A 24628-nucleotide genomic window follows, 5' to 3' on the forward strand; every position below is an offset into this window, starting at 1 on the left:
ATACCGAAGAAGATGAAGTACGACATCATGATGATGAGTGCATGGTTTTGTCATGAACTGACTTAATTGTTGAACCGCAAAACTGATATCTAGACGAGTAAAATTCAGATATAATAATCGGCCGATTAAACGGCGATATTGATCCGAGGAATCAATCGGAGTGCCAAGATCGGAATCTAAAATGAGACCGGGTGGCATGGGACAAGGAGAAGGATTTGCAAATTTTTAAGTCCCGCATCAGATAATAAGTCCGAGATATATTTGTGTTGAGACAAAAAAAATACCATTCGTGTCCCGAGCTAACTCAATGCCCAAAAAATATTTGGCAGGACCAAGATCCTTTATGCTAAAAAGAGAATGTAAGTGATTTTTAACATGTTGAATACCATCCGAAGAATTGCCAGTAATAAGAATATCATCAACATAGACAATGAGAACAAGAAAAGTATCAGAATGATCATAAGTGAAAAGACAATGATCACAAGATGTTTGTTTAAAGCCATATGCAATAAGTTGGGAAGTAAGTTCTTTATTCCATTGACGACCGGCTTGTTTAAGGCCGTATAGAGATTTGTGTAATTTACAAACCTGGCCAAGTGAGGCTTTGGAATACTCATTAGGGGGTTGAAGATAAATATCTTCATCCATAAAGCCATATAGATAAGCATTATTAATATCAAGTTGATGAATGGGCCAAGTATGAGCCGAAGCAAAGGCAATCAGTAAACGAACGGTAACAACTTTAGCAATGGGGGGAAAACTCTCGGTATAGTCAATACCTTGAATTTGATTGTACCCTCGTGCTACTAATCGAGCATTATAACGATCAATAGACCCATCAGGATGTCGTTTAATGCGAAAAAACCCATCGAGTAGAAATAGCTTTTTGTCCTTTAGGAAGAGTCGTCAAATCCCAAGTATTATTATCCTCCAAGGCACGTAGTTCAGCTTCCATGGCCTGAACCCATTTAGGATTAGAACATGCTTGTTGATAGGTAGTAGGTTCAACATTAGAATCAATGGTAGAAAGAAAAATAGAATGTTGAACACTGAATGGTGGTAGACACGGAAGAATGGAAGATGAAGAAGTAATGGTATGAGCGACAAAATCTTATAACCAAGAAGGTTTCTTTAACGGGCGGCCACGTGTACTACGAGGAATAAAAGGAGGAGTAGGGGAATTCGGAACGGATAGTGGAACAATAGAAGAATAAGAGGGTAGCGTAGTTGTGGGTAAAGAAATAGGGGAATTAGTCGAGAAAGATGGTAAGGGGGAATTCTCATTCATAGTAGAGGAGGTAGGAATTGTAGAAAGAACGGGAGATTGTTCCAAAGTAGGTGAGGATGAATTAATAGGAGAAGTAAGAGAATCATGAGGTAAAGAGGAAGGGTCGGGTGGTAAAGAAGTGGGTGTAGAAATGATCAGAGTAAGAGAATCCGGGTCGAGTGGTAAAGAAGTGGTGGTAGGGGGGAGTGGAGTAGGAGGATCCGGGTAAAGGAAAAATATAGGTAATGGTAAAGAAGATGTAGGAGGAGTAGTAGGAGAAATAGATGAATAGGGAAAAATAGTTTCATGGAAAACAACATCCCGTGAGATAACAATTTTTTTAGTTAAAGGATTGTAAATTTTATAGGCTTTATGGTCAAGAGCGTATCCCAAAAAAATACCAAAAAATGCACGGGGATCCAATTTGTCCCGAGAGGGATGAAGATTAGAAAAATAGCATTGACAACCAAAAGTTTTTTAAAAACCATAATCTGGAATTTTATTATGTAATTTTTCATATGGCGATAGCCAATTTAACAAAGGGCTAGGTAATATATTTATGAGGTATGTGGCTGTCAATAAAGCCTCGCCCCAAAATTGCTTAGGTAAAGAGGCATGAAAAAGAAGTGCCCGAGTAATTTCAAGCAAATGTTTATGTTTTCGTTCAACAATGTCATTTTGTTGAGGCGTATACACGCATGATTTCTGATGTAGAATGCCTTTGGAATGAAAAAATTCAAAACAAGTTTTATTAAGGAATTCAGTGCCATGATCAGTACGTATTTGTTTAATTTTCACTTGAAAGTGAGTTTTAATTAGGGAAACAAAAGATGAAATAGCAAAAAAAAAACTTGATCTTTAGTATTAAGTAAAATTGTCCACGTGGCACGTGTAAAATTATCAACAATAGTAAGAAAGTATTTTGCGCAAGTTAAAGAAGGCAATTTATATGGCACCCATAGATCAATATGTAACAATTCAAATGAAGCAATGGTAGAAATAGGAATACGAGAAAATGAAAGCCGGTGTTGTTTTGCCAAAGGACAAACAGGACAAGACAAAGTATTTGATATATTAGAAATAGCAGAAATATGTTGTAACTTTGAAACAGAAGCATGTCCTAAACGTTGGTGCCATAAATCGGCAATAGGAGAATGAGTTACAACATTTGCAGCAATATTGCTAGAAAATTGTTCTAAAACAACATGAGTAAAAGAATGAGATGTAAGATAGTAGAGTCCTCCATGGAAAAATCCAGCAACAAGGAGACGATTAGGCAAACATTGGAGAAAATTTTTTTCACCAATTTTGAATCATATGTATCAATCTGCCAACAGATAACAAATTATGGGTAAAAGTAGGAATGTGAAGTACATTCTGTAATGTAAAATTAGGTCCAATAGTAACCAAACTAACATGTTTGATAATACTTTTGGAGCCATCAGGCAAATGTACCAAGTTATTGAAATTAATAGATTTGTAGTGAGTAAATTGAGTAAGATAACTACTCATATGGGAAGTAGCTCCCGTATCAATAATCCAATAAGGAAAATCAGAAGTAAACACTGATGTAGGGAAAGAATTAATGTTCGTATTTGCATTAAAAATAGAAGGAAAAATAGTACCTGCAAAACCAGAAAAGTTGGCAAGAGGTGTAGGAGATGAAGAAGTTCCATCATCACCATGGTTCATTTTCCCTTTGCTTTTCATAAGCTTCTGAACTTCATTTTGAACAAGTTGTGCAAAACCCGTAGGCATAGAGAAGTTTGCAGAATTATGATTCTCCTTATTCTCATAAGCTTTTGAATCTGAAAAATCCATAGGAGTATCAGTAGAATAAGAAACACAATTAGCCTTTGGTTTGGAGGATTTAGCTTTCTTTTTCTTAAAATCCTAGAACCACTCCGGGTAACCATAAAGTTTGAAGCAAGTATCCTTCTCACGGCCTGGTTTGTTACAGTGAGTGCAAAAACGATCAGTCTTATTACTGGAATCTCGTTTCTGTCCACGAGTAGAAGTGGAGGACGGAATGACAGCAGACTTTATACTAGAAGTGTGAGCAGCAATTTCTAATTGAGAAACATCAGAATACACCTCTTTCTGTTTTTCAACATTTTGAATCATAGAATAAGTTTTGTGAATGTTAGGCAGTGGATCTAAAAGAAGAATCTGATGTCTCACATGTGAATACTCATCCCGAAGACCCATGAGAAACTGAACTAGAAGATTAGCATTATAAGAATCATATGCTTTCTTAACAGATAGACAAACACACATTTCAGAAGCTTTACAAGTGCACATAGAAAGAGGGCACATATATGCTAATTCATCCCATAATCGTTTCAATAGATTGCAACAAAGAGACTGCCCTGATGGAAATCATTGATTTCACGTTTCAACTGATAAATGAGAGGTCCGTTAGAACCTCCAAATCGTTGTTCCAGCTCCTTCCAAAGAGCTCGGGCAGAAGATGTGAACATAAAACCGTCCACCAAATCACGAGAAATAGAATTCAAAATCCATGAGATAACCATAGAGTCTGCTCGTTTCCATTGAGGATACTCAGGAGAGGTACGAGCAGGAGTAAAGTTATCATTGAGAATAAAATTCAATTTCTCTTTAGTGGAGAGTGCAAGCAGCATTGCCCTACTCCAAGTAATGTAGTTCGTACCAGTTAAGGGAGCCGTAACAAGGCAAATCCCGGGATTATCGGCCGTAGTAAGCAGAAGAGATTGAGTGTATATTTTGTACAAAAGATGCATGTAATGAATGTTTAGGTTTAGAGGACTCACCAGAAACATATGTGTGAGCTTTCTCCTTAAGAACAAAGGAGAGATCAGGAGCTTTAGCATTGCCACCAGATTTTGGTTTCTCAAAACCATTAAAAGGAAGTTTCTGTGAAGAAGACGACCTACGGTGCGGAGCTGGAGATCGGTGCTGAAAAGAAAGTTCAGTTAAACCTAACTCCGGCGGAGGTGCAGGCGACTTAGCAATTTCGGACGGCAGTGGTGAGGAATCCGACGAGAGCTCGTCTACCTAAAAATCTACAAATCCAGGCTCAACAAAACCTCCAGTATCCATAGCAGATGAGTAATGTGGAAGAAAATCTCAGATAAAAGAGAAGTAGTCGAGTAACCAAAATTTAGAACACCTATTTGCAGTTGAAGATGAAGACTCCGTAAATCACACGAAGGAAGCACAAATCACAGCAAAAAAAAACACAGCAATCTGAAAACCACAGGAGATCAACTATGCTTTGAGGCAAAGAGGAGAGCAACTGTGCTTGAAGAAGAAAAAACAAGAATAGAGGAAGTATCGCAAATCACAGAACAGAGGAACGGCTTGTTCTGAAAAGTAAAACCACCGCACCAGTCGATCACGCCAAATACAGCAGATCGCAGACTATAAGAACTCCAGGGAAGAAATCACAGCAACAAGCTATAGAAAAACCAGAGGAAGAAGTCGAAAATTGCAGAGAGGATAGGAAATCGATTTCCTAGACATATCGAGAAAGAGAAAACCGAGTTCCTAAGCGGCGTGATAGGAGGAAGAGAAAAACGATTTCCCAAATCGGAGAGAACAGTTATTGGATTAGGTATTGGTTATTTGTTTATTTGATTCTGAAAATAGGTGAAATTTCATAATAGATCCTTTAAAATACTTAGAAGTTTATGAGAGAGTTCTCTGATACAGGTAAACAATGGTAAAGTAAATAATACTCTCTTAATTTTATTAATAAGATACAAATATATTTATACTATTACATACTACTTAACTAAATTTATATGTATACCCTTACATATAAAACATATTTAATTATATTCTAATACTATTCAGTAAAAAGTCATGTCTTTTGTTAACTAAACCACTTCATAAATATGAGAGTATTATATAAAACAACAGAATATATATTTATTCATCATTTCTTGTTTTGTTGTATACGTGCAATCAGATTTGTATCTTTATATCTTTTGTTGGACGGACCTAGACTGTTGAGAAGGAACTTGAACACCCATTAATCACCGAAAAACTCTAAATCTATCTATAAAACTTTAATTTTTTTTGGTAGAAACACCAAAAAAAAAAATCGACTAAACACCTCATCTTCTATGAATAAATCCTATACACATTAGTGATTTTTGGACAGCAAGAAAAGCTAAGAAATTATAAGCCAACAACATCAACATCTATATAAAATGGCAATCAATATAAAAATGTGGAAGGTTAAGCAGACATACAGAATAAACTATAAACTAATAACTCGAAGATGCTCCTTATTTCCAAGGAAGGCAAGAAGCAAACACTAAAATCTAAGTTAGATTACGCTGTTCAATGTGAGGGAGAAATCCTATAATACCTCTAAAATTAAAATATATGTTCCCTTATACATGGATATTGTTTTAGATTAAACCAATCAAACCTCTGAAGTTATCCATTTTGGTCATTTTACCTCCCGAATTTAAAGGACAATTCATTAGTCACTCTAACTCTCTAAAAGTTGTATATTTTGCCTCTTATTTTTTCACAATTGAAAAAGATATTAACTCGTAAGGATCACTCACCTTCCGTTTGACTTCTCATATGCAATATGACTTTTCCTTTTATAAGTATTTGCAACTGGTCTTTCGAGATGATATTTCAAAATGTGTATAAGTTTAGAGATGCTATTGCAAAATATGCTCTAAGAAAAGATAATTTTTTTAAGGAAAAAAGTCATGTTACACAAGAGAAGTCAACCAAAAGATGTTGCGTCACCTTTAGGATTACCATGCAAATACCATACATATACTAACATGTATATTATATTATGTAATAGATTTTCTATATTTACCAAGTGATTTCTAATCAAACATATTAGGGTAAATAATTTATAAGTCCTTTACTTTCTACCTAATACACTGTTTAGTCCTATTTTGAAAAACACATTATAAGGTCTCTAGCTTTTGCTAATATTAACCCTTTGGTTCTTTTGTCTAATTTTTTTAGACTTGTAATCGTTATATTTTAGCATAAACAGATAAATATAAAATAACAGAGTAACATGGTCAGCTTGTATTGTACTGTGGTTGTCCTAAAAGCTAAGATATGTTCGGTTAAAAATCTAAAAAAAATAGATAAAATGACCACAATGTTAATATTGACAAAAGATAGAGACCTTAAAATATATTTTTCAAAATAGGGGAACTAAACAGTATATTAAGTAAAAACTAGGAAACTAATAAATTATTTACCCAACATATTAACTACACCTTTAAATTTATTTCAAAAAAAGAAACACCTTTAAATTTAAATATTAATATATTAGATCAAATACATGAATATCATAAATAACTACCAAATTACAACTAAATCATATTATTAAACTTAATTCTTAATATGTCATTATTTTCTATTTATTAGAAATAAAGTATAATTTTACATTCTAAATTAAAAATTCTAGACCCAATTCATAAATCCTAAACCCTAGAAAATATATGGGTTAACTACATGAATATCATAATTAAGTAAAAAATTACAACTAAATCATATCACCAAACTTAGTTCTTAATATGTCATTATTTTCTATATATTATGATTTTACACCATAATTTAAAAATTCTAGACTCCAATTCATAAATCATAAACCCTAGAAAATATATTCTAGACTTTCAATTTATAAGTTCTAATCGCTAAAATATATTAATTATGACTTGATATAGTTTTTAAAAGTTGAATTTCTGTGTAATTTTCCCAAAATATACCTAGACATGGCCCAATTCATAAATTTTAGACACCTAATTTATAAATTTCAATCTTTAAAATGTATTAAAAATACTGATTTTACTAGTTTGACATAATTCAAAATCACTACTTGGTATTGGTATAGTTGTAAATAATTTTTCAAATCTAAATTCTATACTTTAAACTCTAAACTCTGTTATGTGACATCGAATTATTTAACACAAATACGTGAATAGTCGTTATTATATATGATGTGGCATGTAGAATTTCTCTACTTACACCTCTAAAAAGGAAAGTATTCTAAAGTTTCATCTCAACCAAATATTATTTTCTTTTTTTATATATAATCCTTTTCCAATTTAAAAATATATAATTACTTGATTCGAAGTTAGTCAAAATTCTTTCCCAAATTAAACTTACAGCAAACACTAAAACTCAAAATTCAATCTTAAACACACTTTAAGCAAATTCTTTCTCAAATCAAACTACTACAAACACTAAAACTCAAAAACATAGACACTTATATTTTGACTATACTGATTATGATTACTTTGTTTTTTACAAAATAAGTTTTATTTTACTTTTTTCACCATTAGAGTTTTTTTTTTTTTTAAATTTGCGCAATGCGCTTACATTAAAGAAGAAAGAAAAATACCCATCCCACCCGGATGTGGTTTCGAACTCATGACCTCCCTAGTCATAGATAAACTCTCAACCACCTACATAGTTTTATTATGTCACACAATAAACTCATTGTCAACCATTAGAACTTATTATATATATTGTGTTACAAAACTATTACTTTATTTTTTTCACTATTAGAGCTTATTATATATGTTGTGTTACGAAACTATAGCCCTCAAGGAGTCCTTGTAGAGGTATCACACATCCGCGCTCAATTTCAATTTCAAAACTATTTTTCTAATTAAGGTGGATTTATAACTATTTTGAATTTTATGGCGTTTTTGGTTAAATCCATCAGTGATAATAGCATGCTTGACATTTTCTTTAAGCATTCAAAGCAATCAGTCGGCCATTTAGACAGACAAAATGGTGCTTCATAGCTCTTTGAGCAACTCCTGCCACCAGTGCGCCTATCTGACAGGCGAACTATTAGATAAAAGGCTACCTGTTAAATGTAGCCAGCGAAGTGAACTAAAAACACCACAAAACCGAAAACCAACAAACATAACAGACCCTAAGAATACATGAAAACGTATTGAGACCCTTAAGACAATTTCCAAATGTCTTTTGCAAGTCTACAAAGAGATATCGGTCTCCAATATAAGATGCTAAGACTCGACAAACTCAGACATACAAACTTATTTTCCAAACCAACTGCCTGTTATATACAGATTCTAAGAGGAAAGAACCAGCAGCCTGCAGAACTCTGTGGCCAACCTCCAAACGAAGCTTTTAACAATGAATTCTTGATCTATTCTATGTTGATCCTAACAACTTTTCTGGTTTTTCCAGAAAAAGTTGCTCCAGTGTTTCGTGGTTGCTCTACCGATGGAAGCGCCCAACCTCCCCAACTGGCCACTCCCTTGTGTTCACTGTTGCTAGAACCTACAATATTGCAAGTGGGAAATAGATTTAGTCGCGTCAAAAACTTAGAAGGAAATAATGTAATACTTAAAAGGAAATAATGTAATAGGTAAAGATTAACCAAGAAAAATGATGGACGTGAAACAGCCATCTAGTTATAGCCACAAGCATGCAAGGGAATGCTTTTCATAATGATATTTCTTATAATTTATGTTGCACGGAAACCTTGATTTTAAGGTGTTTTAGGTTTCCAGAAACATTTCATAAACCGAAACTCTCCAAAAACATTTCATAAACCGAAACTCTCGGGAACCGAAACTCTCGGGAACTTGTGCGAAATTTTCACTCATGTTTTCGTAATTTACAAAAATTAGAAACCCGTTTCTTAAAATTTAGTAACTTGTTTTATAGGATGCAATGTGTTTACAGAAGTGGATTAATGCTAATGACATGTATAGTAAATCCCTGATTATTCTTCTACAAGGTTTCGAAATGAAAAAACCTTTTTTTCCTCTATTGTGTGACTTATACGTGATTAACGTATATAAGTATAAACCTTATTATTATAAAAGTTTATGAACCATAGTTATTAAAGGCGCAAGGCGCACTAAGGCGCAAGGGGGGTCCTGGAGCCTTGGCACAAGGCGCAACTTAAGGCGCGCGCCCGAGCGACTCGAGGCGCACCAAAAAAAAATTCATAAATTCATAATACTAGTCACAAATAGTCAAATACCAACAATAAAACCATAAAATGCATGAGTTAAGTTCTAGTTAACTACTAAGGCATAATGTTTGCTGCGATATGTGTAGTAAAAACTTTCGATCTCTGTCTGTCTCAATTTTTCTTTTATTTTCTGAACTTAAAAAACCCTAAAATACCCTAACCCTAAAACACCCTCAAAACCCTAAAATACCCTCAGCCCTAAAATACCCTAAATTACCCTAAGGTAGCCAAGGCACGCGCCTTACTGACCAAGGCGCTAAGGCTGGAGCCTTAGCCGAGGCGCGCCTTTAATAACTATGTTATGAACACATCCATATATTTTCATTATTTACATGTTTCCCCATGTTTCTATTACCTATAACTTTTACAAATACCATTTCCCTGTTTTCGTTTTTGTTTCAGTTTTAATACCTGTTCCCGTTCCCACGTAATATAGTTCATAATTGATGTTCTTCCAAACAAAGAGCATGGCTTCATCTAATGCCTATGCTATGCTCAAACCCTACACCTCTAAAGGGCTGTTTACATCCAAATAAATAAGGAAACCTTAATTACTACTTGTAACCCTCATACAGGTGTATTAAAAGCACAACATCTGCTGCACAATTAATGATCTTTCAGCAAGATCAACACACAAAACTAGAAGCAAAATGAATCCTAACACATATCATAAGTAACCAAAAGGTACCTGGACCACCATGCATATCAAATTGATTTCTCGAGCCAAGCCGCTGTCCTCTCATATTACCCTTCCATCTTTCCTCAAAACCAGTAAGCTCATCTGGAAAATCAACCCAAAGTTAGTTCCAGTGTTGATAACAATAATTTTACAGAATGGACATATAGTCATAAAGGGAGGCAGCAGCTGCAAACCTTCTTCCAGATTGTGCAATGTTTGCATTGTATCCACCTTACCATCTGAATTAAGCTTCCTTGTTACTGAATGGCCCTGCATAAGAGAGAGACATTTCAATCGCCACAAAACATGGTCTAACTATATGTGTGCACATGCAGTAAAAAAAGAGCAGGATGTCCATGTCTTCCCATTTATAACCAAGAAGAGGTGAAAAAGTCATTGAATAACCAGACTATTTGGTATGCAAATAAACTACTATTAGCAAAGGATAGACTGATGATTGAACAATCACATCGAATTCAAGAAATAAGTCATAATATTCCTTTAAAATAAGTCATAACATTCCTTTAAAATAAGTCATAATATTCCTTTAAAATTGGGAAATATTTTAGTAGCCCTTCAAATGAATGAATTGGGAAACCGGAGAAAGACATACTATTTTCATGAATACTTTGCAGGCAACAGAGATATGCAATTTAGACTGTAATAGAACATATAGAGGGTGAAAAATGTTGTTCATCAAGTAAAAAAATCTGACATCTGACACTTCCACGCAATGAATTATTAATCAAATTTTCTGTTTAGGACATGTTAAGAACAAGATAATAACCTTATCATGAATTCCTCTAGATATCCTGTGTGTTGCTTGTCCCGTTGTTTTGTCTGCTTCTTTGCTCTCCTCAATTATCACCTAATGCACAACCACAATGTTAGACCACAAAAACAAAATGAAAATCAAGCTGATCCACTCGGAAAAAAGTCACATACTCCATCAGTGCCTGCGCTTCTTGTCCTTGTAGAAGAGTAATATGCACCGTCCCAACCACCATATGTAACTTTGCAAGTCTGGAAACTGAAATTGTGAGTCTGTGGCTTAGTCCTTTCTACTCTGTTAGAGTCATTCCTAAGATTCACATTCTTGCTTCTCTCATCAACCAAATCTGTAATAGACATCATTAATTATATATGCAAGCACATAATAATTAGAGGATGAACAAAAGAAAATTCACAGTTTATCATTCATTTACCATCAAGATCATCATCAGGATGCTCAACAGATGGTCCTTTGCCAGAGGTACGGTGTATATCTTTTTCTTTCTCTCCTTCATCATCAGAACTTAGCTCTTCTATAACAACTCCTTTTGCTTCACTGATATGTGATGTCTCACTAGTAGCAGAAGTCGGATGTCCAAACAAATTAGACTCAAACATACTCCCAAAAGGACGATTGGGAGTAGTAAAGAATGGGTAATTAAATGGATCCCTCCCTCCAAATATGCTGGATGTCATTCCAAAGCTACGGAAATCACCAAAAGGGTCACCCATACTGAAAATATCATTTCTACCTTCTCCCTCCCTGTGCATCTCTTATATAGCTTCAAAATTCAAAAAAGAACTGTTCATTAATGGACACATAAGCATGTTTCAGAGAGGTGAATGCGCAAAATACAAAAGGGGGGAAGATCACAACAGATTATCCCATAATCGGAGAATACGGCATAAACAAAAGATAACCTAATCAACTAACTTGAAGTGTTTACACTTGAAACGAATCATGATTAGCAGCAAATAAAAAAGGAGAAAATTCATTGACTATTGAAACTTTATATGCTGAAGAAAACAGGCAAAGGATGTTAGGTAGAATGGAATGCAGTAAACTAGAAACGACTCACTTCAGTAGAATGGTGGTTAAGAATCATATTCCTATATTTTATGGTTCTTTTTATGACATTTAAGAAACAGCATCAACACTCAGATTAGCAATTTCGGCCTATTACACAAATACACATCCATAATCGACTCCGTCACATAGCTGATAGGAAAAAGAAATGAGTGAAGAAAGATTATTCACAGAACCAAAATTTAATTTCCGATCACGTTGTTTCTAGATAGTTCATTCTGCTACTCGGTTTGCCTGATTAAAAACTCCAAAACAAATCGCGAAAATTCCACAATAAGAGGGAAATGGAAGCATCCATTCGGAGTACATCATTTATATCTTAGATTGAACGGAAAAGGAAACTTCAAAATGAAAATAAATTAACTAAATCAATATCATCAAACTAACAGAAGAAGGAAAAAAAGAAAAACTCATATTGAAGATTTTCAGATGAAATTTGGATTAGGAGATATCGTGAAGTTAGAAATGATAGATTGATTTAAAAGAAGAATGAAATTCTAAGAAATTACCTGAAACAAGAATCAATTGCAATGTTGCAATTGGGAGATTCCGCAGGCGAGATAGAAGGAACTAGAATGAACCTTGGTGTTGGTTTTCGTAAAACGGGCCTTATATAGTATCGGAATTTGAAAATCGATAGAAAGATGGAGAAACTTTGGGTGCCACGTATTAGTAGTTCTCTCTTCTCTCACCTAGAATCTTCTCTTTCTTTCTTTTTTTTTTCCTTTTCTATTGTTTAATTTTTTAATTTATTTATTTATTTTCTATATAATTATATCATATTTAAAGTAAATTAAGGAAGCTCATATTTGTGTCTGGATTATTAGAATACTTATAAAATTGAGTTCGAAACAGAAACACTAACTTATCGAATAAATTTTCCAAATTTTATCTCTTCTCTCACCTAGAATTTTCTCTCTTTTTTTCCTTTTTTATTGTTGAATTTCTTAATTTAGTATTTTCTTTTTTATATAGATTTTTCATTATCTATGATAATAATAAAAAAAATCGAACCTAATGCTTTTGTCTGGATTATTAGAATACGTATCAAACCGATACTAAACATCGTCCATTACATCAAGTTATCGAATAAAAAAACGAGTCTGATGCTTCTGTCTGGATTATTAGAATACGTATCAAACTGATGTTCGACACACCAACTTATCGAATAAATTTTCTAAATTTTATCTCTTCGCTCTTTTTTTCTTAAGTTAATATTTTCTTTTTTATATAGATTTTTCTCGTTTTCATTAGAATAAAAACGAGAATTTTTTTATCTCTTCTCTCTTTTTTTTTTCTTAATTTAATTTTATCTCTTCTCTTTTTTTTTTCTTAATTTAATATTTTTCATTAGAATAATGCTTCTATCATAATAATAATAATAAAAAAAAAAATCAAGGCTAATGCTTCTGTCTGACTTATAAAACTGGTACTCAAAACATCGTCAGATATACTCAAAACAATCAAGTTATCGAATAAATTTTCCAAATTTTATTCCCATTTTCGACCCTTTAATATTAAGTTCTAGAGGTTAGAGACGGAACCTAATAGATATTAGTAGGTGTTCACCTCATTAATAAGCCTATATGAAAATTCCAATCATCTTAACCTGCTGAAATTTGGAGAAATTTGTATGTGCATTCCTCTTTTATTGACATTTCACTATTTTACTTAAACTTTTTCCAATTGTCACAATCTTAGTTTCAAACGTGTTATGTCAAACCGAGTTGCATGTTATGTCAAACGAGGTAATCGAGTTCTGTAAATTGTATAAACAATAATCAGTGCAATAGATATTGACAAGAGTGCTAGACTAAACAACATTTCAGCCAGATTCATCACAATAAAAACTAAGCACAATCAAGTGAAAAATTATACTAATCATAGCAAAAAATAAACAGACGAGGTCAGAAAAAGCCAGACCCATTTCTCTATCTGCTCTATTAAAATGTACAAGAATACATACATAAACATCAACATATCCTCTACATCAATCAAGTTACATTCCCTTTCTAAGTAATTTTCAACCCTTCTCAGAACTAGAACAACTCATAAACATATTAGCCCGTCCAACGCGCCCCTCCCGGTATACCACAGCCTACATTTTTTGTCAGCTCAGCGAGCTTCAAACTACATTACACTCTCTTTCTCTCCAGTTATTTCAGAAAGAAGCCTCGTGGGAGTGGGAATGTATCATTACGAACCCCAGGTTAGCTGCAATTTATTCATCAGTGATGACCTCCTGGCACATTTTAGAGGGGCCTCATGTTTTAGTGTTACATTAGAAAATTTTCCAGTTCCACAACTGGTTCCTAGAACTCTTGGGAGTCCAAGTCGGGCTTCGATGGATATTCAAGACCCTGAAGTGCAGGCATTCGTCGCAAATCTTCTTCTGAATAAGCTGGGATGAACCAATACCGTTTATCTAGCCCGAATACCTGCGACAAAAACATCAAAATGTTGTAGAACATAATTGTATGAGCTGGAATATACAAGTACGAGCATTAGAACTCAAACCAAAAAGGACGAAATTCTAGAGATTTCATGACTTCTTTTGTTTTGTAATCACTTAGAGACAAATTTAACAAGAGGATTTCAGCATCATCTAGGCTTGTAAGTTAATATGATAGTGATCACAAGATAAGACTGTGCGAACAAGTTTCGAGGATAATTTTAACTGTTTTTAACACCCGCAACTCTATATATCTTTGATCTAAAACGGCTGTAGGTAAAATTGACAGGCACCATGATAGCTAAGTGTAAGGGAGAGGCAGTTGGCCAGTATACCAACTGGCCCAAGCATGGCACAGCTTCACAGAGGCTTTAGCAAGGAGTGTTGAATACTATAGGGGACAGTGACTCTTCATCCTAGGATTCTCCGCCACTCTTGGGCCAATGAACAAACACTTGGCGTAAGTGATCCACCCTAGTCCCCTCAGGGACTAAAAGGCGGGCATCTTACCTAGGGAAAGAGAGGCAGGATATATCCATCAGAAAGGAGCCCTATGGACACTATGGAGCAGTCTGGTCAATGAGGGGCTAACCACTCAAGCCAACCTTAATTGACCGAAGCCCCTCATCTTTTAAATTGATACATTAAGCCCCTAATCTTTTAAAAGGATACATTCACCCCTTGGTCAATTATTTTTTAACACAATAAGCCCCTATTGGACGGCCCAGTTAAGTGTTTGATTCAAACTCCATTTAGAGCGTGTGGAAGTGCAAGCATGTCGTAGTTCCCTTAAGTAAAACAGTTAAACTAAATGAGTTTGAGTTAATGTGGTAAGGTTATCTTGGAAGTTTCAAGCGCACTAAACAGAGTTTGAATCACACATATAAAAGGCCGTCTAAGAGGAACTTAATGTGTAATTAATTAATCATTGCTTAATGTATCCATTTAAAAGATCGGTCTTAATGTGTTCAATAATAATTGATCAAGCATTTAATGTGTACATTTAAGAGATTAGGAGCTTAATCAGTAAAAGATGAATTGACCAGAACCTTAAATATGTGTTTTTCCTTTAGAGTTTTATGCTATACTACAGCTGCATGCAGTTGACATCATTCACTATAAGTACTATAGTAGTATCAAATTTCATACAAGGTGCTTGATAGAGAAGTGCTACAGTAGACCCAAAGCCTAAGATGTCTCAAGTTTATTCTAGAAGGAGGAGGGCAGCAGAGAATGGTTAGGTGGCATAAGTTAGGTGGTAGAGCATCTCCAATAGAGGATGCTTAAAAGAGTATAATGTGGCATTGGGCTTGGCAACTTTCAAAGGGTGCCTACTATTGGAGTGATGGTGGGTGCCAAGCAAGGTTGCCACTTTTTGGCAACCTTAAAGCCAAACTTTTTTTTAATGTATAAAAAGATGATTTACTGTGCACCTTTTTTATGAGTCTCTCTCCTTTCACTATTATTTGACAATATTTATAATTAAAATAAATTATATATAAAGTAACGATTTGTGGGGACATTGTGGCAACTTTTAAAATTGCTTACTATTTGAGCATTTTTTACCAAAAGTTATCAAAAGTGATGTGGATGATTAAGTTAATAAAATATAATATTTTAGTATGATGTGTTAAGTTTTGCCAATCTTTAAAGCAACCTCTATTGGAGATGCTCTTACACTATGAATAGATACATGTAATCAATAGTCTAAGTCAATAGTCAATGGTCAATAGTCTTAGTCAATAATCAATGGTCAATAAGAGTAATTGTATTTGCTTTTATTAGCTTTCCTAGTTTAGCTCTTTTACCTCTTATATAAATACCTATAGGCTATAGCTAATAGTTGAGAAAGGGAGGATTGATTATTTTATTTTGGCTCCTAGTGAGAGAGGCAAGAATTCTCTGGGAGGTGCTGGTTAGCATCTTGTGTCCATATTATTTCCTTTTCTTGATCAATATAAGATATCTCAATTATTATCATTATAATCTTACCCTAAATTTCAAGTTTCTAGCAGTGCTCATGTAAAGAACAAATAAGCAGCAGCAAAAAACTGCAAAAGGACAAGTACCTGCTCAAAATTTCTCCTTCGACCAAGGTCATAGCGCCATTTTGGTGTGATTTTCTTCTCATATGCCTGACCATAAGACAAATAGCAAATGCAAATATCAATGGCGACCCAGCATTGAATTCAAGGAACTGGCTTAAAAGCTTAAGCAGCCCACAAATAACTTTTATTATTAAATTTGACAAGTTAAACTATGCCAAATGACTATATGACCATAAACAAATTTTTACTATTGCCATTCAAGGTCAGACAATCATAGTTTGTTCAGGGAAAATAATGAAAAAAACACAAGAGGCTTGATATTAAGTGCCTGCTTTTTCTCCTTTTGTAGAGCATTTTTGCTTTTTTACTCCAAACAATAGAATGTGAGTGTTTGATTAGGATTAAGAAACAGATACTGATAGCTATTTTGGAAAGAAAATTAGCTAATATCTACCAACAACAGCAAATAATAACTGTTGAACCAAACGAACACTAAAAGAACCAAAAGACAAAGTCGAAAGACAAAGTTTAGTAAAATGCAATACCTCAATAGTTGTGGTATTGGCAGAAACCAATGATATGTGCATGATCAGAAATCCCATAACACTCAACGCAAATGCCAGATTCAAAACTGTAAAAAGAAAACAAATAGTTATAAGACATTGATTACTGATTAAGTGGATTGGATAAATAGGCGGAGAAGAACGTACCGAAGGCAAGAAATGTGGTTGCAAGGGTCCCAGGAGTTCCTGGAATTTCTCCATCACCGAAAAATGCAACAAAGTGAGGCAGCAATGACAATGTCACAAGACTTGTCTCTAGAAACGTGTAGAACTGTAATGACATTTAAGATCAAAATTCAGCAGTACACAGAAGAAAAATTATCATGTTATCATTAATCAAATTGAGCTCCACTATGAGAAAACACATATTATGCAAGCGTAGTATGTGTCACCATGGACAAATGACCAATCTCCAAGACAGGTTTTCTGAAATCACTAACATTTCTGTTGCTACGATGTCAATGATACAATATTGCAAAATGCATATTCGTTTGTAATGACCTGGTTCTAAGAGAGTGAAACTGGGGTGGAAGACCTAAGGGACGGCCTAAGGGATGACGATGCAATGAACTGAATCCCACATCAGAAATAGAGGAGTGATTTAGTAAAGTGTGTTCTGATACGTGTAGAAAGCTTTAAATCCGTGGGTACAAGGAATGGGACTTGGGCCAAAGAAGACAATGTTAACATGGTATGGGACCAATATGTTACAATTGGTATCATTCCTCAGGCCTCACGGGTCACGGCTTTAAAACGCATCCAAGTATTGAAAACATCGTATTAATATGGCACAATTACGCGCTCCCCATTTCTGATGTGGGATTCAATTAATTCTTGCCCCAACCTTGCTTAGGTCTTCCCACCCCGGTGCCACCACCTTAGGACTAGTTCGTTACAACTTTCTCATGTTAACAAACTAAAATTGAACTCATAAACAATAGTTCCTACTAGCCTTAAGGTTGACAAGATAACTGCCAAACTAAATGATGTGGATTTTTAGAAGAGATGACATTGGTATAATTGCAAAATTATTTAGGCAACTGTTTGCACTAAAAATAAAGTTTTCTTGATGCATACTCTGGTGTACACTTTTCATAGGATAAACTTTTCTTTTTAGGAAACTTTTTCTTAAAAGAACAGTTTAGGAAACTTTTTCTTAAAAGGCCTATTAACTTTTCATTTTAGGAAACTTTTTATGTTTTCCTGGTACATCATTCACTTAGATTTTTCTAGAGTGAACCTCAGTTTACCCAGGAAAAAATCTTAAAGGAAGCTAAGGGAAACATCTTGAGGGAAACCAACTTCCTATAGTGAACCTCAAGGGAAACCGAGGGAAACCGAGGGAAACCAACTTACTATAGTGAACCTCAAGGGGAACCGAAGGAAACCAACTTCCTATAGTGAACCCCAAGGGGAACGAGGGGAACCAACTTCCTATAGTGAACCTCAAGGGGAACCGGGGGAAACCAACTTCCTATAATGAACCTCAAGGGGAACTAGGGAAACCAACTTCCTATAGTGAACCTCAAGAGGAACCGGGGGGAAATCAACTTTCTAGAGTGAACCTTAAGGGAACCCAGGGGAAACTAAGAAGGTCATTTAAGATTTTTAACATGTATTTTGTGAGCCAATTAAAAAGCAGGAAAAATAGAAAGTGTTAGATTCAATCCATCGTGGAAATCAAAGTGGAGCAATTACTTAAGATGATGGAGAACGTAATTTAGTGGAAGGAGCAGGAAGTTACGCAGAAACCACGATGAAAGAAGGACAACTCAACACACCTAAGCAAAACTCCAGCAAATTATCTCTAGACTTCAGCAATTTCAATTTCACAATTGTTTCCTTAGTTTTAATTTTCAAAGTTCAAGTTCATTCAAGCTTCCAGTACAATTTTATTTGTTTTGTTCTTAATCATTTTTGTAAGGTCGTTATCGTTTTGATAATCGAATTCTTTGGAATTTTAGGTCTCTTTATTTCTTACCATCGTTTGTTAAGTAGAAGTCAAAAAGCGCAATCAATTCAATTTCATAGTTTGAGAACACTATAATTCTCTGGCACGCCCGCATTTTCCACAAAAGAACCAAACAGCAACATATTCCAATTATAAAAAAGCTTAAACACTGATCAAGACCCCAAATGCATAAAAAGAATCAAACTACACTGTGTCTGTGTCTGAGGCCATAAATTTTGTCTGTATTTGATAAGTACTGCAATATAACTTCAAGGCCTAATATATTTCTAGCCTCTGTACTTGTCCAGAAAAGCCAATCGCCCCCTACACTTTTGAAACGTCTTATATACCCTTGAACCTGCATAAAGTGACCTATTGACCCCCTTAAAATCCACGTAGTAGAGCAAGGGGAGGTTTTGGACAAGTTGAAGTGTTTATCACTTTAAGCAAGTTTCGAGGACCAATGGATCACTTTAAGCAAGTTCAAGGGGTAAACAGGACGTCTTCAAAATATAGGGGGCAGTTGACTTTTCTGGACAAGTAGAGGGACTAGCGATGTATTAAGCCTAACTTTAACTACGTCCACTCCCCATGATGTAACCAAAAAAATCTCCTCCATCCACCTATCCACCAAGACAATATAACTAACACCGCAACAATCTGCACCAACGAATCATTGTGCTAACTGTTTGATAAAGCTAAAACCAATCGAAAGTTAAAAGCTTAAAGGTTCTCTAGTAACCTAAGAGATTTATCAATCAACAAGAGCTGTAAATTTTTGACACGACAACGCAATATACATGAAACTCACTTTACACGATTATCACTTTTGGATCATTTATGTCATATATAATCATGTAGATAAGGTAACATGATTATGACAAGACAATCCGTTTTAACAACCGTCAAGACAGCTAATACATCATCAATTTCCTTTTTTAAGTTTAACAGAAAATGCACATAAAAAGGACAGCTCTAGACTGCAGCTGTTGATACAAAGAATATTGAACAAGAGCATGAAATATATTCTCTCAATAGTGATGAACAACTCACCAAAAACAGTAGGAAGTATTTATAATTTAATGCTCCAACACAATTTACAACCCACACGCAATGATGGTCCATCTTTAGCACACATCTTCCGCCTGAAAAAGTACAAAGTAGCCAATAATTAGTCTTTCTCTGATGAACATGAGGAAAAGGAGAGGAATGTTTGGAATGAAACTCACAAACAGAACAATGATGGCACCGAGGTGGTTTCATCTGGTTGCACTTCCGGCAATACCGAACTCTTAGATTTGACGAATCGTTCAAAGCACCAAAATCTGAACCATTCAATGGGTCAGCTTCACCTCTTTCCTCATCAATAGCAGGCCTCCAATTCGGAGGCACACCACCCGGATCAGTTAAAACAACAGAGAAGTAACTCCATAGTAGCATCACCAACTGCAAATTTAAGCAAAATCAACATTATTAGTTCTACTTCGATCAGATACTGTTATTTTGAAGCCAAACAAAATCTGAGATCCGCATCTATAATCCAGACTTCCCTATTTGAGGACGCTTATTAAACATGAAATTTACACAAAAAGTTGAATCTTGAAGTAATAATCTTAACAACTAGGAAATAATTAAGAAATGAATTATCTCACCAAGGAATGAAATGGGATCAAGACGGCCAAACCAGTGACAGAATCAACCCCACCATCGTACAACGCAGGGCCATAATTGGTCAAAACGACGGCGTAATAGGTGACACCCACAACCCCAAGCACTAATAGGATCATGATCGAGCCTAGACCCCGCAAGGCCGTACAAAATTTAAATACATTCCAAGCCATAGCAGCTCCAGATCTATGCATACTCAATAGAAGAAATGAAGAAACTAAGAAAACGCCAAATTCCCTTCTTGGGCTGAAGATTCAGGTGAATCGGAGTACTTAATTGAGACCTGAGAAAGGGGAACCTTAGACTCTTCCCCGTGTTACTGCAATGAATGATCTGAGAATCAAGGGTTTATCGGATTTGGGATTTCTGTTGCGCCGTTGAATCCATGTGAGGAAGACGAGGACTTTGAAGGACACCGGAGAGAGAGAAAGAGTGGAAGAAGGAGGGAGAAAGATTTATTTTTTTCGGTTTATATAATTTATAATAATTGTTGTATTATTAATTAGTATATACTAAACAAATAAAATTGGAGATTTTGATAAAGGGCTTGGTTTTGTTGCAATGTTTTAATAGATTTTTCAATTTTTATTAATTTTTAGGTTTATCTTGATGTTTCTATTTAGAAGGTGCATCCTCTAGAAATCTTCAATTAAGAAAGAAATTAAAATTTCCATTTCATAAAGTCAGCTCAAGCTCAAGCAGTTAAAGGATGTGTCATGTCTTTTCTCATTCACGAATTCTATTAATACGAAGGTTGGGTAACCATTAAAATATCATCAATATTAACACCCAACCAATTAGGTAATTGTTAAACCCCTCGAAACAGATGCTGAATCAGATGCTACCAAAATAGAATGAAGCCACAATCATAGATAACTCGAATCGAATTCAAAATATATCTATTAATTCTGCATAAAGTACCGACATAGTTGATTCGATTGGTTCTGCTCCAGATAGGTAAACTACTTTATTACAATCACGAATCACAAGTCCAAAAGATCCTCGAAAAGAACGAATTAAGAAATTCGTATCACAAATTAACTTAAAGTAGTGTGTAACTGGAGGTATCCAAAAAAACTGATTCAGAGACTCTTCCCCCGCCACTCGATCCTACATCAATCTCTCCCCTCATTAAACCCAATCTCCTTGTGTCTTGTTGCATCCTTATCAAACCAGAAGATATCGAAGCATTCCATGTATTAGCTACAAGATGTGACACTGCCTTACTAGTAGCACACCGCCTAATCCATGCCATTACTAGCCGACCAGCAGCTACATGGCCTACTGAAGCACCAAAGCTATCCACCAACACACCCAAACCAGCAGCAATGATATTATTATTTCTTACATAAATATGGATTGAACTTGTATCATACTCGTGGACAGAAACAGCAGCAACGACAACACGACCTGCAGTAAACTCTTGAACGGAAACATCAGCAAGGTCTACACGATCTCCAACAGCATTGTCAGCACTGATGATATTCACTTGAACAGAACCATCAACATTGTTGACGAAATCAGCAAAACCTCTAACAGAAGCAAAACTCGATCGAACATCAACACCCGAGCAAAGATTTGGACCTGCAGCAAATCGATAAATCATTTCCAATATCGCAGCAACTAACAGACATGTCCCAACCTCTTCTTCCTGTGATTTAACTGGTTCATTTCGTACCAAATGGATGAAATTAAGCCACAAAAAATAGCAACTTTTTCCCTTGATAACAAATTGAAAATAGCAGCAAACCATTCAAGACAATTAGTTCCTAAAATTTTGTACACTAGACACAACATATTTGAATGCTTCCGATACAATCTAGTGCTTTTGCAATCCTTGAATAGGTGAAGTAGAATCTTTGCATCCGGACCACAAAAACAACACACTCCTTGCCCATTTATCCCTTTCTTCATGAGATTTTCATAGCAAAGAAGAATATTTTTAACAGCACATCATAAAGTATGAATGAATTTAGTCAGTACTTTGATCTTCCAAAACAGACTCTAGAATTGATGTCCACCCATAGAAGAAGCAGCCAAATGTGAAAATGCTCACAACACACTGAGTGCAGCCTTATAACCAGATTTAACCAGCTGTAACCAAAACAGAGAATTAGTTACATTCCGCCTACTTATTGGAATCCTCCAAATAGTCTCTGGTACATCAAATGAAAAGCAGAAGCACATTAACTTCTTTTTCCAACTAAAAGTATCCAAATCAATTAAACATGATACAGATACAATAGGAGTAGGATTTAATAAATAGAGGGGCTGGCTACACATAACACTAGGGATCCATCTAGAATTTAACAAATTAACTGAACGACCATCTCTTATTCTCCAGCAACTCCCACCAATCATAACATGTCTAGCCTTCAAAAGGCTACGCCACACATGACTAGCACAATACCCTATCTTAGCCTCCATCACCCCTCATCTAGGAAAATACTTGTGCTTAAAGACTTATGAACAGAGTGAATTAAGAAATTAAATCACCATCCACACCTGTTTAGCAAGAAGTGCAAGATTAAAAGTAAAAATATTCTTGAACCCCAACCCACCATCCTCCTTCGACAAGCACATTTTTCCCAATTCAGCCAGTGAATTCGCTTGATATTGAATTATGATTCCACATCGATGTAGTTCATCACAAAAAAAAAGTCTTCGGAAGTAGAAAACAATTCATGATATATTGAGGAAAAGCCTTAGCCATATATTTTATGAAGACCTCCTTACCCCTCATGAGAGAAACATTTTTCATGTCAACCACTAACTCTCTTCATTTTTCAGTCCCCACGAGATCTTTTCAATTTTTGTTAATCGACTCTCTAATTTTCTTTTAATTTTTATTGATTAAATCTTTAATTTTTCAATTTGACGCATTGAATTCCGATCAATTATAACTGCGCATATTAAACTTTTACTTACAAAAACAATTAGTTGTAAATATTTAATTCAGTTAAAAAAATTATTATTTATTTCATATACATTTGAATTCTGTTTTTTACGATTTGAAATAATATTTTTACAATATCTTTATAGCTAAATTAAACATAAAAATTGATTTTTAAATGTTAAAAATAAATAAAATATTTTAATCGAAATATTTTAATATTTAAGTTTTTTTTTTGTCATCAACGAACTTAATGTATGATTATAATCAATGAAAAACTTAACGTGTCAAATTAAAAAATTACATACTTTAAAAAAATAGCATACTTAAAGCATCTCCAATAGAGGATGTTTAAAAGAGTGTCAACTGATATGACATTGAGTTTGGCAACTTTCAAAGAATACCTACTATTGGAGTGATGGTGGGTAGGTGTAGGGATGGCAACGGGTAGGGTACCCGTAGGTAATGCCAATCTCAAACTCTTACCCTTTTATTTTTTAATTACATGTACTCGTCCTATTATCCTAAGGGGTATACTTTTTGCATCTCATACTCATCTCATTTAATTCGCGGGTACCCGTGGGTACTCTTACCCATTAAGAATCAATAAATAAAACAAAAGATATTACAAATTTAACAAAGTATAAATTTAATAAATCATCTATCTAAAATTGAACAAATTGAATCTTAATTAATAAGAATAAATTAGCTTAGTGGTATCACTTAGTGGTTGAAAAACAAAAGGTTGGGATTCAAATCTCACATCTTACATCTAAAAAACAATGATATTTATTAATATATGAAATTTTTATGACGGGTACCGAATACCCAAACCTGGGGGGTATTCTCATACTCGTCCCATTATCCTAACGGGTAATGGTTTTGATCCCGTACCCGTCACATACCCTTTTATACAAGGTACGGGTGTTGAAACACATTTCCACAATGATTTTGATTTGACAAAACTATTTAAATTAGAATTAAATCCATAAGATAAAATATTCCAACACATTAAATTTAAATGCTTTGATTTAATTGTTACTAATGTGTTTTTTCAAGTGGTGTTTAAGTATTTAATTCACAAGTGCTGAAAGACATTAAGACCAAGGCCCAAAGCCCATTAAGCAAGATCAAAGCCCAAGCAAACAGATCCAAAGCTTGTGAACCAACTCAGCCCAGCAATAAGAAGGATCCAGAAGACTTGTTAAACTGCTTCACAATGAAGCTGTTGGTCCCTAGTAATTAGTTCCAAGGGG

At 34.7% G+C, this 24628-nt stretch overlaps 2 protein-coding genes and 1 long non-coding RNA gene across 3 annotated transcripts; all 3 read right to left on the reverse strand.

Moving 5' to 3' along the window:
• Positions 1-2322: 2322 nt before the first annotated feature.
• Positions 2323-4861, reverse strand: LOC136216760 (uncharacterized). The gene is made up of 3 exons (XR_010683369.1): positions 4060-4861; positions 2893-3075; positions 2323-2594 (listed from the first exon to the last, which is right to left on the reverse strand). It is a non-coding gene; the product is annotated as an uncharacterized lncRNA (long non-coding RNA).
• A 3296-nt stretch (positions 4862-8157) lies between these two features.
• LOC136216761 (uncharacterized) lies at positions 8158-12464 on the reverse strand. The gene is made up of 7 exons (XM_066003325.1): positions 12307-12464; positions 11145-11492; positions 10885-11057; positions 10727-10807; positions 10134-10209; positions 9949-10041; positions 8158-8557 (listed from the first exon to the last, which is right to left on the reverse strand). Exons 2-7 carry the CDS (start codon positions 11479-11481, stop codon positions 8424-8426), a joined length of 894 nt encoding a protein of 297 aa, XP_065859397.1. The 5' UTR covers positions 11482-11492; positions 12307-12464; the 3' UTR covers positions 8158-8423.
• A 1240-nt stretch (positions 12465-13704) lies between these two features.
• On the reverse strand, positions 13705-20951 carry LOC136216765 (probable protein S-acyltransferase 14). The gene is made up of 7 exons (XM_066003327.1): positions 20464-20951; positions 20041-20257; positions 19865-19956; positions 17008-17131; positions 16843-16928; positions 16319-16384; positions 13705-14235 (listed from the first exon to the last, which is right to left on the reverse strand). The coding sequence occupies exons 1-7, from the start codon at positions 20671-20673 to the stop codon at positions 14110-14112; spliced, it is 921 nt and encodes a 306-aa protein (XP_065859399.1). The 5' UTR covers positions 20674-20951; the 3' UTR covers positions 13705-14109.
• Between the last annotated feature and the right edge of the window lie 3677 nt (positions 20952-24628).

Source organism: Euphorbia lathyris, chromosome 2 (genome assembly GCF_963576675.1).
Source record: "Euphorbia lathyris chromosome 2, ddEupLath1.1, whole genome shotgun sequence".
Lineage (NCBI taxonomy): Eukaryota > Viridiplantae > Streptophyta > Magnoliopsida > Malpighiales > Euphorbiaceae > Euphorbia > Euphorbia lathyris.

What these genes read in the sequence shown, in the direction of transcription:
- LOC136216761 (XM_066003325.1), bottom strand. Translation starts at nt 11,481, where the DNA reads ATGCACAGGGAGGGAGAAGGTAGAAATGATATTTTCAGTATGGGTGAC. An exon ending in GAAGCGCAGGCACTGATGGA is followed by an intron (nt 10,808 to 10,884) that starts GTATGTGACTTT and finishes GTTGTGCATTAG; the next exon opens with GTGATAATTGAGGAGAGCAA. An exon ending in ATTGCACAATCTGGAAGAAG is followed by an intron (nt 10,042 to 10,133) that starts GTTTGCAGCTGC and finishes TTGATTTTCCAG; the next exon opens with ATGAGCTTACTGGTTTTGAG.
- LOC136216765 (XM_066003327.1), bottom strand. Translation starts at nt 20,673, where the DNA reads ATGCATAGATCTGGAGCTGCTATGGCTTGGAATGTATTTAAATTTTGT. An exon ending in GTGCCATCATTGTTCTGTTT is followed by an intron (nt 19,957 to 20,040) that starts GTGAGTTTCATT and finishes GTACTTTTTCAG; the next exon opens with GCGGAAGATGTGTGCTAAAG. An exon ending in AACCACATTTCTTGCCTTCG is followed by an intron (nt 16,929 to 17,007) that starts GTACGTTCTTCT and finishes TTCTTTTTACAG; the next exon opens with TTTTGAATCTGGCATTTGCG.